The sequence below is a fragment of the Chinchilla lanigera genome, unplaced genomic scaffold (assembly GCF_000276665.1).
Source record: "Chinchilla lanigera isolate Chin_1 unplaced genomic scaffold, ChiLan1.0 scaffold00012, whole genome shotgun sequence".
Taxonomy (NCBI): domain Eukaryota; kingdom Metazoa; phylum Chordata; class Mammalia; order Rodentia; family Chinchillidae; genus Chinchilla; species Chinchilla lanigera.
This window is the reverse complement of record NW_004955413.1, coordinates 16,751,037-16,766,562: the sequence shown is the minus strand read 5'-3', so window position 1 is coordinate 16,766,562 and position 15,526 is coordinate 16,751,037. Positions and strand designations below refer to the sequence as shown.

General features: G+C 33.5%; 1 protein-coding gene across 1 annotated transcript in view; it reads right to left on the bottom strand.

Moving 5' to 3' along the window:
- LOC102014763 (solute carrier organic anion transporter family member 1B1) overlaps positions 1–15,526 on the bottom strand; it is a 61,540-nt gene that overhangs the window by 28,308 nt on the left and 17,706 nt on the right. Inside the window, exons 4-7 of the mRNA XM_005379050.2 lie at positions 13,808–13,940; positions 10,296–10,408; positions 8,868–9,014; positions 8,568–8,666 (exon numbers count right to left, since the gene is read on the bottom strand). Coding sequence (XP_005379107.1) covers positions 8,568–8,666; positions 8,868–9,014; positions 10,296–10,408; positions 13,808–13,940 — 492 coding nt within the window. The remainder of the gene's footprint in view (positions 1–8,567; positions 8,667–8,867; positions 9,015–10,295; positions 10,409–13,807; positions 13,941–15,526) is intronic.

The following is a 15,526-nucleotide window of genomic DNA, read 5'->3' as shown; positions in this document are numbered from 1 at the left end:
GGATTTAGCTCAGCGGCAAAGCACCTGCCTGGCAAGCGCAAGGTCGTGAGTTCGGTTCCCGGTACCGGAGAAAAACCAAAAAAAAAAAAAAAAAAACCAAAAAACAAAATACCTCTCTGTGTATTTTCCCAGAAGATCTGAAAACATCCTATCACAGCCATATATGTGCACCCATGTTCATAGTGGAGCAATTTGTAATTGCTAAATTGTGGAAGTAATCCAAATGTCCATACACCGAGGATTGGATAAACAAATTGTTGTATTTTATATGATGGAATATTACTCAGCTCTAAATAAAGATAAACTCAAGGCTTTTATAGGTAAATGGTCACAACTAGAGACCATATTCATGAGTGAAATAAATCATACCTGCATGTGTAAGCAACATATTGTCTCACTAATGTAAGAACCTGAAAGAGTGAATAAAAACTAGGAGGTATGATAGACATTGTGAAATGAAAGGAAAATGCTCAAAAGTAAAGGACAACTGGGGTGTGGGAAAAGAGCAGGGAAAGAAGGAGAAATTATGTGTGTATGTGTATACAGGATAGCTAACATAGTTGTACTACTGTCTTCTACTGCTTTACTGAAAGTAACAGTTAATGATTATTGTTTGATCAATCTTGTATGTCTCTATTTGTTTTCCTGAGAAAACACTTTGAGATATCAATAAGTAATACAACAACCATGGTTAATTTCCTACCACTTTGTCTGTAACTCTGTATTGTTTGTATTGTTCTTATGCTATTTTGTAAATTGATGTTTGTTTGTTAATATGTTTTCCTTCTTTTATTTTTAAAATAAATTTTAAAACAAGAACCTCTGGTTATACTGACAGATGACGGTGTTCTATAAAAGGCCAACCCATGAAGATTTATTAAATTGATGTTTTATTCTATCAGATAGATAGCAATACAAAGAGCCAAAGAAAATACAGAAAGAGCGAAATAAAATCCAAACAAGAGGACAAGATATTACTCCAGAAACCAGTCCAGTGAAATGGAGAGAGAGATACATGAATCATCTGACAGATAATTCAAAACAACCGTTATGAAAATGCTCAGCAATATTAGAAGAAAAATGTACAGAGTATTTCAGCAAAAATAGCATTCTTTTAAAAATCAAATACAATCTTACAGTGGAAGAGCCATAACTATAGAAAAATTGAATTGAAATATTAAATAACAGATTAATAGAAAGAGAAGAAATAGTAAGTAAACTTGAAAACAGGTTAATTGAAATTACCTAGTCATAGAAGCAATAAAAAGTTGAAGAAAGTATAAAGGACTTATGGGATATCTTCAAGAGGACTAATGTGCACATCATAGAATTTTCACAAAGAGAAGAGAAAATGTTCCAGAAGCTTATAAAAATAATAACAATAAACTGAGAACTACCCAAACTCTGGAGAAATAAGTAAATATCCAGATCCAGTATTCCAAAACGAGACCAAAATAAGATGAATTCAAAAAATCTACCCTATCACACTGTAATCAAATTATCAAAAGTCAAAAAATGAATTTTTAAAGCAACAAGAAAAAGTGATTTGTCTCACATGAGGGAACTTCTCTGTATTGTTCAGCTTTCTATGCTGTGAAGAAATACTTGAGATAAACAAGGGAGGAAAGATTTATTTTAGTTTGCAGTTTCAGAGATTGGTCCCTGATTAGCCAGAGTTTCATTTCTTATAGGCTTGTGATGCAACTAAGCATCATGGTGGAAGAGTGTGGTAAAGCAGAACTTACTTACCTTATGATAGGTAGGAAGGAAAGAAAGTCAGACAGGAAGGGGCTGGAAGAAGATACATAGTCACAAAGGAACACCACGCAATGCACTCCCTTCCATCCCACTTCTTTGATGCTGTCCAATTATTAATCCAATGGACTAATACTCTGTGAACATGCAGACCTCAAGATCCTATCACTTTCAAAAGCCCCATCTTTGAATGTCTTTTGCGGGAACATTTAAATCCAAACCATAGCATTTCACATTATTAGCAGAGTGAGTTTCAGAGGAAACCTCACAAGCCAGAAGGAAGCGCATTCAAAATGCTAAAATAGGAAGTCTACTGACCAAGAATATGACAACCACCAAAGGTGTTCATCAGAGGTAAGGGAGAGGAGGGGAAAGGTAAAGGAGCAGAAAATGAACAAAATATGGCAGAGATATATACCAATTCCCCAAAGGGAATGTAACTACTATACATCATGAACATACTAATAACAAATGCAAAAAAGAAGCCCTGCAAGTGAAGGCCAGATAATGCTTTCCCATACAAAAGCTGAGGGAGTTCACCACCATTAGACTTATTTTACAGGAAAAGTTAATGGGAATTCTTCAACTTGAAACAAAGGGACCATAAGAGACAGTACGAAACTGGTGAAACCCCACACAGTGACAACTACCAAATATTTTACTATATTGGTGGTGAGTAAATCACTTTTAATGCTAACGTAAAAACAAAAGACAAGAGCATTCATATAATGTATCTAAAATATGTTAATGGTTATACAATATAAATAGATGCAAATTGTCATCACATTAACAAAGAGCAGGGGGTACCAAGACTGTAGTTTTCCGAGATACTCGAAATGAAGTTTCTATCAACTTAACATAGACTGTTATAAGGTATTTCATGTAACTCATGATACTCAGAAAAACATCTAGATGTTACAAAAAAGAAGAAAGAATCAGAGGATACCCATCCCCAATCAACAAATTACAAAGCAAAATGGCAAGGGAGAAAAAGAACAAAAGCACTGTGATACAAAGAGAAATCAATTAACAAAACAACAGTAGAGCCATCCCTTTCATTATTTACTTGTGATTTTTTCTTCTTCCTGTCTTTTTGAGACAGGGTCTTGCTATGCAGTTCAGGCTGGCCTTGAGCTCACTTGTAGCCCAGGCTGGTCTTGAACTCACAATGATCCTCCTGCCTCAGCCTTCCCAGTGCTGGGATTACAGGCATGTGCCACCATGCCTGGCTCATCATTTACTTTAAATGTAAGAGAATTAGTTCCCCAACCAACAGCCAGAGTGGCTAAATTAAGATATAGCTACATGCTGTCTATAAGAGACTCATCTCAGATTTTAAAACATGGTAAAACCTTGGGTTGCAAGTAATTTTTTTCTCTGAGTGTTCTACAAGATGATCAAACATTTCTAATATATTTTGACTTAGTAAACAAGTGATGTTTTGAATTATAAGAAGGAGGTGATGCTGAATATCACATGATCACAACTGAGCCAGTGGTTTTCTCCCTCTGTGTAGGTGTCTGTGTCTGTGTCTCTGCCTGTGTCTGTCTGTCTGTCTGTCTCTGTCTTTTTCTCTGTGTCTCTGTCTCTGTCTTTCTCTCTGTCTCTCTCTGCAGAATTGTGGATGATGGTCTCTCAACAGCAAAAGGCTTTAGAGACGATATCATGTGCAGAGGAGGAGGAGAAAAAGACAGAGGAATCCCTCATTTCAACTGAGATTAGGTAGATGTGTAAAGCGTGGGAAACAGTATTATATTTTATAGAAAAGCACCATCCAAAGAAGGCTGTAGCAGTGTGAGTGATGAATCTGTTTAACAGCAATGCAATCTCACATTTCCATGATATCTTCAAAAGAAGGCAAAAGCAAGTGTCGTTGGATAGGATCCTTGTTAAAAATTGCATGAAAAGGAAAAGATTTTACTGAGCCAATAGACAGCAATGGTTTAATTAGTGACAGTGAAAGATGCCCTACACAATTACCCTCCTCTCTCTTGTCTCACTCACAACAGTCAAGAAAGTTTTCAAAGGTAAGTGCAGGTTACTTTGTTTTTCTTTATATTTTATATATATCTTTGTTACTTTGTGTTGTAGTCCAGTATTGTCATCATTTCTAAAGAATATTTCTGGGTTGTGGAATGAATCATCTGAGTTTCCACTATTTCTTATGGGGAGATTTGCTTTGTACATAAATACTTTGGATTACAAGCTTGCCTCTGGACCAAATTATGCTTGCAAGCCGAGGTTTTCCTGAATATACAGGCTAAAAATGGCAGGTTAGAAGATATCCAATGCAAGTTGCTAACCAAAAAGAATAGTGGTACAGACATCAATCATATAAAACAAACTTGAAGTCAGAAACTGTCTCAAGAGACAAAGAAAACTGTTTGCCAATGATATAGGTGTTAATTCACCAACATTCAATAATTATGAACATATATCTGCACCTGAATATATAAAGCAAACTTTGACAGACCTAAAGTGAGAAATAGAGAAAAATACAATAATAGGAGAGTTCAACATCTCACTTTTAGTTGTAACTAGACTCACCAGAGATAATATCTGTAAAGAAACAGAGAGTTTGAACTACTCTATAACTGGACTTTACAGGCATGTGGAGAACGCACAGTATATATATATATGATATAGCATATATATGTTCATGGCATCAATGCATATGTGGTTACTGCATATCCCATATGTGAATATTAAATAACACTCTATGGAGCAATCAATAAGTCAAAGAAGAAATTTAAGAGAAAAAAAGTATTTTGAGGGAAACAAAATTGGTAATATAAAAGATGAAAACATGAAATGTAGAAAGAATAGTGTTAAAGTTTATAATGAAGAACGCTTACATTGGCATGGTAAATTTGTCATTGTAGCCTACAGCTAGAGATAATTTTCTTTAATTTCTGTTCACTATCAGCATTTCTGATATAAATACTTTTGACCTTCAAACATTAATAAATGTTATATAATTATATCAGTAAAGAAAAAGGAATAATATCAAATAAATAGCTTATTTACATCTGAGGATACTATAAAAAGAATAAACCATGTCCAAGATAAACTGAACAAATAAAATCCTTTAGAGTAAAGCTAAATGAAATTGAGGATATGAAAATAACCAACAACAAAGATAAAAATCAACAAACTAAGAACTGTTTTTTAAAAGATAAAGAAAATTGACAAATTTCTATCTCTACTAAGAAAAAGATTCAATCAAATCAGTTAAAACATGAATAAAAGACATTATGCCTGATGCCATGAGGTCTAAGAGAAAAAGGATTGTAAGACAGTATTATGAACAGTTTAGGTCAATAAATTTGGCAATCATTATGATATGGATAAATCATTAGGAGATGAGATGGATAAATCTATAGAGACATGCAACCTATCAAAACTGAAACATGAAATAACAAAATTATAAACAGACCTGTAATTAGGCAAGACATTAAAGCAATAATCAAAAAACTTCCAACAAAGAAATATCCAGAACTAGATGGCTTTGTTGGAGAATCTACTCAACATTTATGGAGGAATTAATACCAACTATTCTCACACATTTCTAAAGAACTGGCAAGGAGACACTCAGAGCCTCACTCCATGGGGCCAATATTACCTAATAGCAAAATGAGAGAAAGACAGAACAAGACACTATTCTTGGTGGATATTGACGTAAAAGTTCTCAACAAAAGGCCACCACATGAAATTCAATAGCACAACAAAACAAGTGTGTATATTATACCATGAACAAGTGGGATTTAGACCTAGAATGAGAAGATCATTCAATATATGAAAATTAATTGATGGAAAGCACTACATTAACAAAGTCAAAAACACATAAGCATCTTATTAATGCAAAAAAATTTAATAAAATTAAACACAATTTCATGGTAAATACTTCCAAAATTGAGGAACAGAGGGAAATTAGGTCAACATAATGAAAATCATATATGAATAGCTCATGGCTAACACAAAATTCAAGGGTGAAGCATTGAAAACTTTTGTACTAAGACAAAGAACAACCAAGGATGCTTATTCTCACAATTTATTCTATTTAGTCCTGAAAGTCCTTGACAGAAAAATTAAGAAAAAATAAATAAATAAAAGGCATCCCAATGGAAAAAAAAATAAAATTATCCCTATTTTCAAATTACATGGCTGAACATATAAAGCTACGAAGTCTCCAACAAAATATAGGATGAACTAAACAAATTGAGTAGAATTGTAGTATGTAAAATTCACACTAAAAATCAGTTGTATTTCTATACACGAACAAAGAGCTATCTGAAAAGGAAGCTATGGAGAAGTCTTACAATGGCATGAAAATGAAATACTTAGGAACAAACTAAAGACATGATACAATTGGACGTTGAAATCTTCGAAACGCTGATGAAATAAACTGAAACTGCATGCAACTGAAATGACACACCATGCTTATGGGTTGGAAAACTAATAATATTAAACATTGATATGTCTAAATCAACCCACTGATTCAATATAAATCTTAAACTAAAGCATTTCAACACAATACATTAAAATGTTGCAAAATTAATATGGAACCACAAAAGTCCTCTCAAATAGCCAAAATAGTCTGAAAAAAGAGCAAAGGTTGAGGTCTCATATTTTCAAAATGTATCTTAAAGCTACTATACTTAGTACAATATGGTACTCTATTAAAGACATATAGACCAATGGAACAGAATAGAGAGCCCAGACCAACCTAAACATATACAATCATTTGATCTTCAACAATGGTGCCATAAATACATCATAGTGAAAAGATAGTCACTTAAGGAGTGCGGAAAAAACTGGATACCATATGCAGTCATTGAAGTTGAGACCTTATACACAGAAAATCAACTCAAAATGAGTAAAAATTGAAACATAATACCTAAACCTATGTACTCCTTGAAGAAAACAAAAAGTAAGTTTCAGAACACTCGTCTAACAAAAGACTGTATGACTATTACACCAAAAGCACAGGCAAGAAAAGCAAAAGAATGGGCAAGTGGGATGTAAACAAACTAAAAGCTGTTGCACAACAAAGGAAAGCATAAACAGAATGACAGAGTAAACTACAGAGTGGAAGAAAATATTTCCAAGCCGTCTGTATTGTAACATGGATTATTTTTACAAGGTGCTTGGCTTTGAAGAGAAATAGGGAAACAGAAAATCAGTTAGAAAATTGCTGGTGATATAAAAAGGCTCAGGTGTGTAAAAAGTTAAGAGACTTGAGAGTGTTTCCTGAGGACAGAGTGGGTGGAGATGGAAGGTAGAAGATGTGGGATAGATCAGCCCAGTGATGATGGGACTAGATCTTCCAAGAGACAGAAAGAGTATGGTCTCTAGTTGTGACCATTTACCTATAAAAGCCTCGAGTTTATCTTTCTTTATAGCTGAGTAATATTCCATCATATAAAAGTACCACAATTTTCCTATCCAATCCTCGGTGAATGGACATTTGTGTTGCTTCCACATTTTAGCAATTACAAATTGTGCTGTTATGAACATAGGTGCACATATATCGCTGTGATATGATGTTTTTAGATCTTCTAGGAAAATACCCAGGAGAGAAATAGCTGGGTTGAATGGGACCTCTAATCCTAGTGTTCTAAGAATCTCCAAACTGATTTCCAAAGTGAAATAAATCAGATCTGCATGTGCAAGCACCATATTGTCTCCCTAATGTAAAACCTGAAAGAGTTAATATAAACTTGAGGTATGATAGACATTGTGAAATGATAGGAAAATGCTCAAGGGTAAAGGGCAACTGGGGTGTGGGAAAACAAGGGAAAGAAGGAGAAATTCTGTATGTATGTATATACAGGATAGCTAACATAGTTGTTTTACTGTCTTCTATTTCTTTGCTGAAAGAAACTGTCAATGAGTCCTTGATTGATCAATATTGCATGTCTCTATGTGTTTTCATGAGAAACCACTTTGAAGATATCAATATGTGATACAACAAGCATTGTTAATTTCCCACCACTTTGTTTGTAACTCTGTATTGTCTGTACTGTTCTTTTGCTATTCTGTAAGAGGTTGTCTGTTAATGTTTTCCTCTTTTTATTTTTAAAATAAAAAAAGAGAGATAGAAAGAAGGAATTTGATTCCCAGATAGAACCATTAACATCTACAGCAGATGGATGAACACTTTTCCTCTAAGGTGGGAAAAAAAGATGAAAATAGATGTGGTGCAGATATATTTGTTGGAGGGAGGGCTTGAATTCAAGGTCATTTCCATTGCATGGACACAATTTCCTCTCAGAATTATGAAGGAAAGCACGCTCTGAGGCTGAAGAGCATATTATTGATATATATATACCCTTTCACTGATTTGTTCCACTGCATTTCTTGACTATTTCCAGGGCCAGAATAAGTGACCAACATCAAAGTGCATGGTACAGTCCCTCAAACCACTCCAGCCACCAGTCAACCACACAAACGCATGGCAGCTTTAGCAAAGCAAACTCTGAGTCTGCACTTCAACATCCAAACTACTGTCTACTAAAAAATGAAATTTATTTGACTAAGTTGTCAGTTCTAAAAGAGGACCTACTGTTATTTGGATCAAATAACCTAAAACAAGATTGTTACAATTCTCTTTATATTCATTTGTAAAATTGTGATGCATTAAGACCTTAGTTGTATTTTTATTGAGATCATTAATCCATTTTTTTCTAACTTGAAACTCTTGAACATGGTAAGCAAAGGACTAATTTGGAAGGATTAATTCGACTATTTGGTAGAATGGTATCAGGTTCTGGAAAGATTTCATCCTGGTCCCTTGTTCTGATAATACTTACTCAGATCGACAAAGCCAACATCCACATACATTCGAGTAACTACAGATCCTATCAGAAATGCCCCGATCAAGCCAAACATTGCTACGGATTGCAAAATGCCTGTAAACACAAAACAAATTCGTTAGCTACCAAGAATACATAGTTCTTATTCAATACGTTTTCTAAAGTAACATTTCACATTGTGTTTTTCTAAACAACTTTTCCAGACAAAATAATTAATACTAATATCAATAATAACATTATGATTCAAAGGTACACACAGGGAAAATAATCATTCACTTAATATTTTCTGTGCATTACCTATATAAATAGGAGATTGTCCTTCTTTAGCAAAGTCATCAATATAAGAAATTCCCAGTGGTGCTATAGGGGTTTCCCCTATTCCACGAAGCATGTTACCCATTAGGACATAGATCCACATGTACGACTCAGATTCCTTCTCACAGCCTATGGAGACAAGAGAGTGTTTTATTTTAAGACGAGTTTCAGCATTCTTATCGAATACTTAGGCACTTTCTATCATTTTTTAGTCCTGTTTTTCTTTTCAAAAGAAGACTCATATTCACTTTGCAGAGTTTAAAAATACAGAAAAACATGAAAAGCAACAAAGAAATTTAAAATGTATGTTTTTCTTCTGTTATTTAAAGTACTATTAATGTTGCCATAAGGTTTTTATTTAATGAAAATGTTCAATAAATTATAGGGAATGTATATTCCCTTTTAATAATATGTAAGAAGGTATAGAATCAAGTATATAAGCATTTAATTTGTTTTTTAAAAAGCAAGGAAAAATTATCTGAAATCTCACTAACAGAAAAAGTAATTTCTAATTCTTGTTACACCTGTCTCAAAATTTTGCTGTCCACAAAAATACATAATATTCACTTTGAACCTCATAGGCTTAAATATCCAGCTCCCATTCAAATCAGCTTTTGCAGTTAACACTGTATTCTGACATGTTCACCCTGCTGCTTTCCCCATGTTGTTTTTTACATTAAGATTTTAATGTGGGCATAGTACTGGGCTGAATAACAGTTTCGTAGTCTCATCAATTCTTATATTTTTAATAGCAAGATATTTCTAATTTTTCACTCTGATAAACTGAGATACCTTTGTAAAATTATAAGTAAATATTTGTGAACATTTCTGATGTGTTTCTGAGATGAATGTATGGCAGTAGAGTGATTGAGTTAAATAAGCAGAAATATTTTCATTGTTCAATATGTACAAAATCTTACCTTCCAGAAAAAGTTACACATTTATCACACCTAAAAATGCTTAAAATGAAATCTTTTTTCTTCTTTTACCTTCTTTCTTTCTTTACTTATTTCTTTACTCTTAATCTTATCTATGAGGTAGCAAATCTTCAGAGCTTTAATTTGTAATTATAATTTATGATTTGTGTTACGATAAGTCAAGAAATATTTAGTAGTGTAATAATTTACATTTACACAAAAGCCAAGGTTTCCTACATGTATAGACCGGTTTCTTCTGCTTTGTTTTAAATGCTTATGTTCTTTGCCAATTTTCTACTGAAATCTTACACTTTCTTACCTACTTCTGAAAGTTCTTTACATATAATATGTAAACCATGATTTTACCTGTATGTGAAGGTGAAATGTTCTTTGCTCTGTCCTTTAATTTTTTACTAAGAAGTACCACAATCACCTTCATTGATTTTATCAAATTTATAAATTTGAGGATATTTTCATCACTATTAATGCTTACCTTCTTCCATTATCTCAGGTGATGGCTTAGTGAGTGTTGCAGTGTGATTAATTAAACAAGTTGATATCGAATTCTCTGTTGTGTTAATATGGGTTTCTGTAGAATACCTATAACTGTAAGAGTATCATTAGGTTTAAAATTTCCTTGTTTTCAGAGTACTTTTATTTTCCCAGAAACACAGAAGATTTTGTTTCCTTTACAGGTACCTCTATCTTTTCCAAATTACCAGATTCTGGTATACCAATTAGACAACCTCTGTTTTAGGACAGATGATGGATAACAGCGAAATGAAAATATCGACTAAGAAAGGCCTCTGGCATGTTCGATTATTGCCTTGCTGTCATCCTATGACTGCTTATATTCTGGTTCCAGTATGAAATATTCTGGTTTCACAACTTTATTCCTTAAGCTGCTAACTCTATCTATTTGTTCCTTCTGAATTGTATTCAAAGATGGTCACAGTCTAAGCTTTAATGTAAATTTTGATTAGATTTAATGAACTTTAGAGCAGTATTCACCAAACATTTATAATGCATGCCAGAACACTGACGTTTTCTATCAACAGTCTGACTTTCTTTTATGAATGGGAGCACACACTTACACAGTAATATCTAACTCATCAAAACCTAGGTAAATGAGTTATAATCCACTTCAACTTAATAAAAGAGAATTTAAGGGGCTGGAGATTTAGCTCAGCAGCACAGCGCCTGCCTGGCAAGTGCAGGGTCATGAGTTAGATTCCCGGTACCAGAAAACAAAACAAAACAAAACAAAAAAATAGAGATAGAGAATTTAATTAGGAAGATCAACAGAAATGGAGTTAGAACAGGGTCAAATGCTGATATCCAAAACTATTGATGTTCCTTGTAGCTTCAGTGGCAGTCTACCATGTGCCGTGCATTAGGTTTCACTTTAAAAAACTTGAAATAAAAGACATAGTTTTGTACTTAAGGAAGTTTACACGAAGATAAATATATATGACAATCTATGAAAGTTAATACATATATACAAAGTCTTGAATCATCACAGGAAAGAAGGAATGATCAGTCTTGCTTGAAGGTAGGAAGTGGGGTAGACTTAAAATTCCATATGAGAATGACATGTGAGATTAATATTAGTGATGGACAGGATTTAGTAAGTAGAGAGAGGAGAGAAAGTATTCGAGAGGGCAACAATACACTCAGGAGCGTGCCATTTTGGATCGTCTAAAGCTTTCAAATGTGGTTCTCAGTTATGGGGAGCACTGGAAGATGAAGCTACCAAGATCACTGTGGATGAAATTAATGAGCAGCGTGCATGTGCAAATGAGTTCAGACATTAACCTGTAAAGCAAAGGGGCCTTTCAATATGTTCCAAGGTAATAATAGCAAGAAATGCATTTTCCACCCCAACCACAAATATACGTGTAATCAAAAGGAAAGTTTCACAGACCAGCATGTATCCCTACTTGCATTGTGTATTATTTTCTTGAATTGCATGAAAAAAAATTGTTGGTCTCAGTCATTGGAATTGATTTGTTAGCCCATTAATGAATGGTACCGGCTCTGAAAGTTGAAAATTGCTCTCAGAAATCGGGAATTTTAAGCAGGAGTAAAATAATTCTATTTCTATTTTTAAGTATATACTATAGAGGGCCAGGGATATTGCTCAGCAGCACAGTGCCTGCCTGGCAAGCACGAAGTTATGGGTTTGATTCCCATTACAAAAAAAAGTATATAATGCAGTACGGGATATGAGTTAAAATAGAATGAAACTGGAGGAAGAATGTTCAGGCCAAAAATGACTGAAGTCTGAACTAGGACAAGAACAGCAGCAATGACAAACCTTGTCAGCAAGGAGGCAGGATAAGCAGGATTTTGGCGATTGCCAGTTTTAGGTCTAATAAATAGAGAGTCTGGGATGAGGACCTTGACTTTTGTTTCAGTTTCTTTGTGGTTAAAGGAACCATTGCTAAAAAAAAAAAAAAAGTGGATATGAAAAATCTGAGCTGGTCTTAGAAAAATGGGGAATTCAGTTATGAGAATATGTATGGGTAATGTTTGTGGGATGTTATGTGTGGAGATATACACAATGTAGTGGAGATTATAGATCTTGAATGTTAGAAAATTTCACAATACAAAGATGACAGCCTAAAGCACATATTCAACAGAAATCATGTAGAATAAGGAAAAGATTAATGGGAGAGCTTAGGAGGCAGATGCCGACGTTGTGGTACCAGCAGCAAAAGAAAAAGACAGACATTCTAAAGAGGACACAAAAAATGGACATAAATCAAGGGAGTCTGTTATGCTAAAAATTAGAAGAAGCAATATCACAAAAGTTCTCATATGGGTCAAATGTAGCAAAAAAAGGAGTTAATATAATAGCAAATGATAAGATAATACTGTTAAATTTGGCAACAAGTACTTCTTGTTTGTGGCAAAACTATTTCTCAATATTTGCTGTTCTTTCCCCCAATAGTAATTGAAGTTGAGATTTTTAGGTGGGAACATGGCAGATGAAAATGTCTTTTTTTATTATTAAATTGATTAGTACATTTTAGGCATACATAATGATCTTATTTATCATAGAGAAATTGTACCTGTATGTGATGTAGTTTGATTTTTCTATAAGGGAAAAGGGGAAAAAACAATTTACAAAAGGTTAAAAAGGAAACAAAGCTTTGTAAATAGAGAGGGGAAGATGGATTGAAGGCAGGTGAGGAGATTGGAAAAATGTCTTTCTGTGGTGTGAAATATAACTAATTTCTGGGCCTATTGATGCTGGCCCAACATTATACATCTGAAATATGTCTTTGGCTTCATCTTGTGTATACTCTTCGTTGCTGTAGCTTCTTCTTTATTTTGCATATCCTGTTGCCTGGGTGAACACTGACACATTGTGGGCCATAAGAACAAGGCTATGCACAGCAGAGAAAAATGATGAAATGAAGCAGTATCAAACCATCCTTGAATTGCTAGTCACATTAACTTTTATGTAAAAAATAAGCTTCAATCTTACATGAGGCATTGCTATTTGAGTTTTCCCTCAAGAGTACCTGACTGTTATCACAATTATACAGTGATTTTTATTATTAAAAATCAGATTTTTATTATTAAAAATCAGATTATTATGCTTTTATTATTAAAAAGCAGATCTTAGGAAGATCTGCTTCAGTGCAGTGATGGTGGGAAAATCTATACTGCCTAGGGTCAGTGTGCAGAGCTGATTGAATATAACTTAAATTTTAGATACAAAAACAAGAACTATGTTTGTTATTCCAAAAAGTCAAAATGAACTTATTTACTTCTGATGAAACTATACATTTTATTTACTACTATGCATATTCAAATATATGAATTCCACAGTGAATAAAGAAGTAAATTAATTATTGCATACAAAGCATACCTATTTCTATGCATAGTGATCAATCTCAAAATGTACAAGCATGTATTCAGCAAGGGAAAAAAGATATTGTATTACTAATTTACAAGATAATGACCACTAATAGCACGGAGCTGTTTAACACTTACTATCCCATGAAGAAATGAGGCAAAGCAGTCATAATACTTCCAGCCCCCATAATTGCACAACCTATTCCAATGATTCTCGGCCTGTGTAGTTTGGATCCAAAGTAACTTACAAATACGATCACAAGCAAATTTCCTGGAAAGAGACCAAAATTATATTGTCATGTTCCATTCCAGCAATACTGACTGCCCAATTTTGTTTACACTAGAACTGAAGGTGCAAAATGATTGCAAGTACTGCATAAGGTATAATAATTTTCCTCAAAGACTAAATAACCTAGTAAGGATGTTGAAACTCATACTACAATAAAAGTGTTATTAAAAATTTGTATACACCTGTAATCCTAGCACTTGGGAGGCTAAGGCAGAAAGAACAGTGAGAGTTCAGGTCCAGTTTGGGGTACAAAAGGAGTTCAAGAACAGCCTGGATTACAAAGTAAAACCCTTTCTCAGAAAAAGGAAAAAAAAAGTTGTGTAGTATGAGAGATAAGTAGAATAGTTTTTATTTTTTAATAGTATAATATACCACATGAGTTTTGAGAATTTGGCTTTTGGTTTAGCGTAAGTATTAGACACTAATGAAAGTATTTGAATCATTTAGCAATATTAGTGAAGTGAAATTTTGGTGAAGAATTTGTAGTTGACCGGATAGTATTAAGATCGGAAAAAGATGGAGAAGAACCTTCCTGACCCCAGGAAAAGGTATTCATGCATGCATGTAATTATTCATTTCTAGCATTCCTTAAATTTCTATTATGTGTCTGTCATGGTGTTTGGAGCCAGAAACATTTAAAGCAGAATACGTTATGATACTTGTCCTTAAGATATTTTCTTTACCAGTGATAAAAACAAACAGATTGACAGAGTTACTACTGGACCACAGAAAGAGAGAACTTAAAAAAGTTAAGGCCTTCAGGAAAGCTTCCAGGAGGAAAGTCACTTGAGATTCAATGGTAAGTATAAATTATTTTGATTACAAAAAGGTAATGAGCATTCCAAGTGGAGTCACCAAAAATTCTGTTCCATCTGGAGCTACATGTATTACAATGAATAGACAGCAATCAAGAATTACTGAAAATTTAACAGAAAAAATGTGACAGAAAAGCACCAGAATGATCTGGCAAAAAAAGAAGCATCTAAATAAACAAGAATTAAACAAAAAAGAGGAGAAATTTTGAAAAACTCCATTTGGGATCTCTAGAGCCAGTAGAACAGTCTGCTTCTATAAAATAAGAATTGCAGGCTAAAAACAATAGCAAAATTAAGTATTATTATGGATTTTAAAATTATACAAAAATGTGAAAGTTAGATTTTTACGTGAAAAGATAGCAAACAGCAGTAGAGAGGGTTGATGGAACATTAAAAGGAAAACATTTAGAAAGAAAACATTTTAACTCTCCAGAAAATTAAGCTTCATTTTAGAGATGTCTAACAGGAAAGAAATAAAAAATGGAATAGAATGAAAAGAAACAGAAAATAAATTTCCTAACTAAACAAAGTCTTAGCAATCAGATGAAAAATTTTTCCATTTCCAATAGAAACAATGCACAAGGAAGCTCACAGATATATGGTGGTAAAGTTTCAAGAAGAGAAAGAAGGTATATATTAGGGAAAGGAATCATATTGGTAATTATTTCTCACATACAACACTGAATGTTATAAAACAGTCAAAAATGTCTTAAATGTTCCAAGAAAATATTTTGAATTTTTGATTCCATTTCC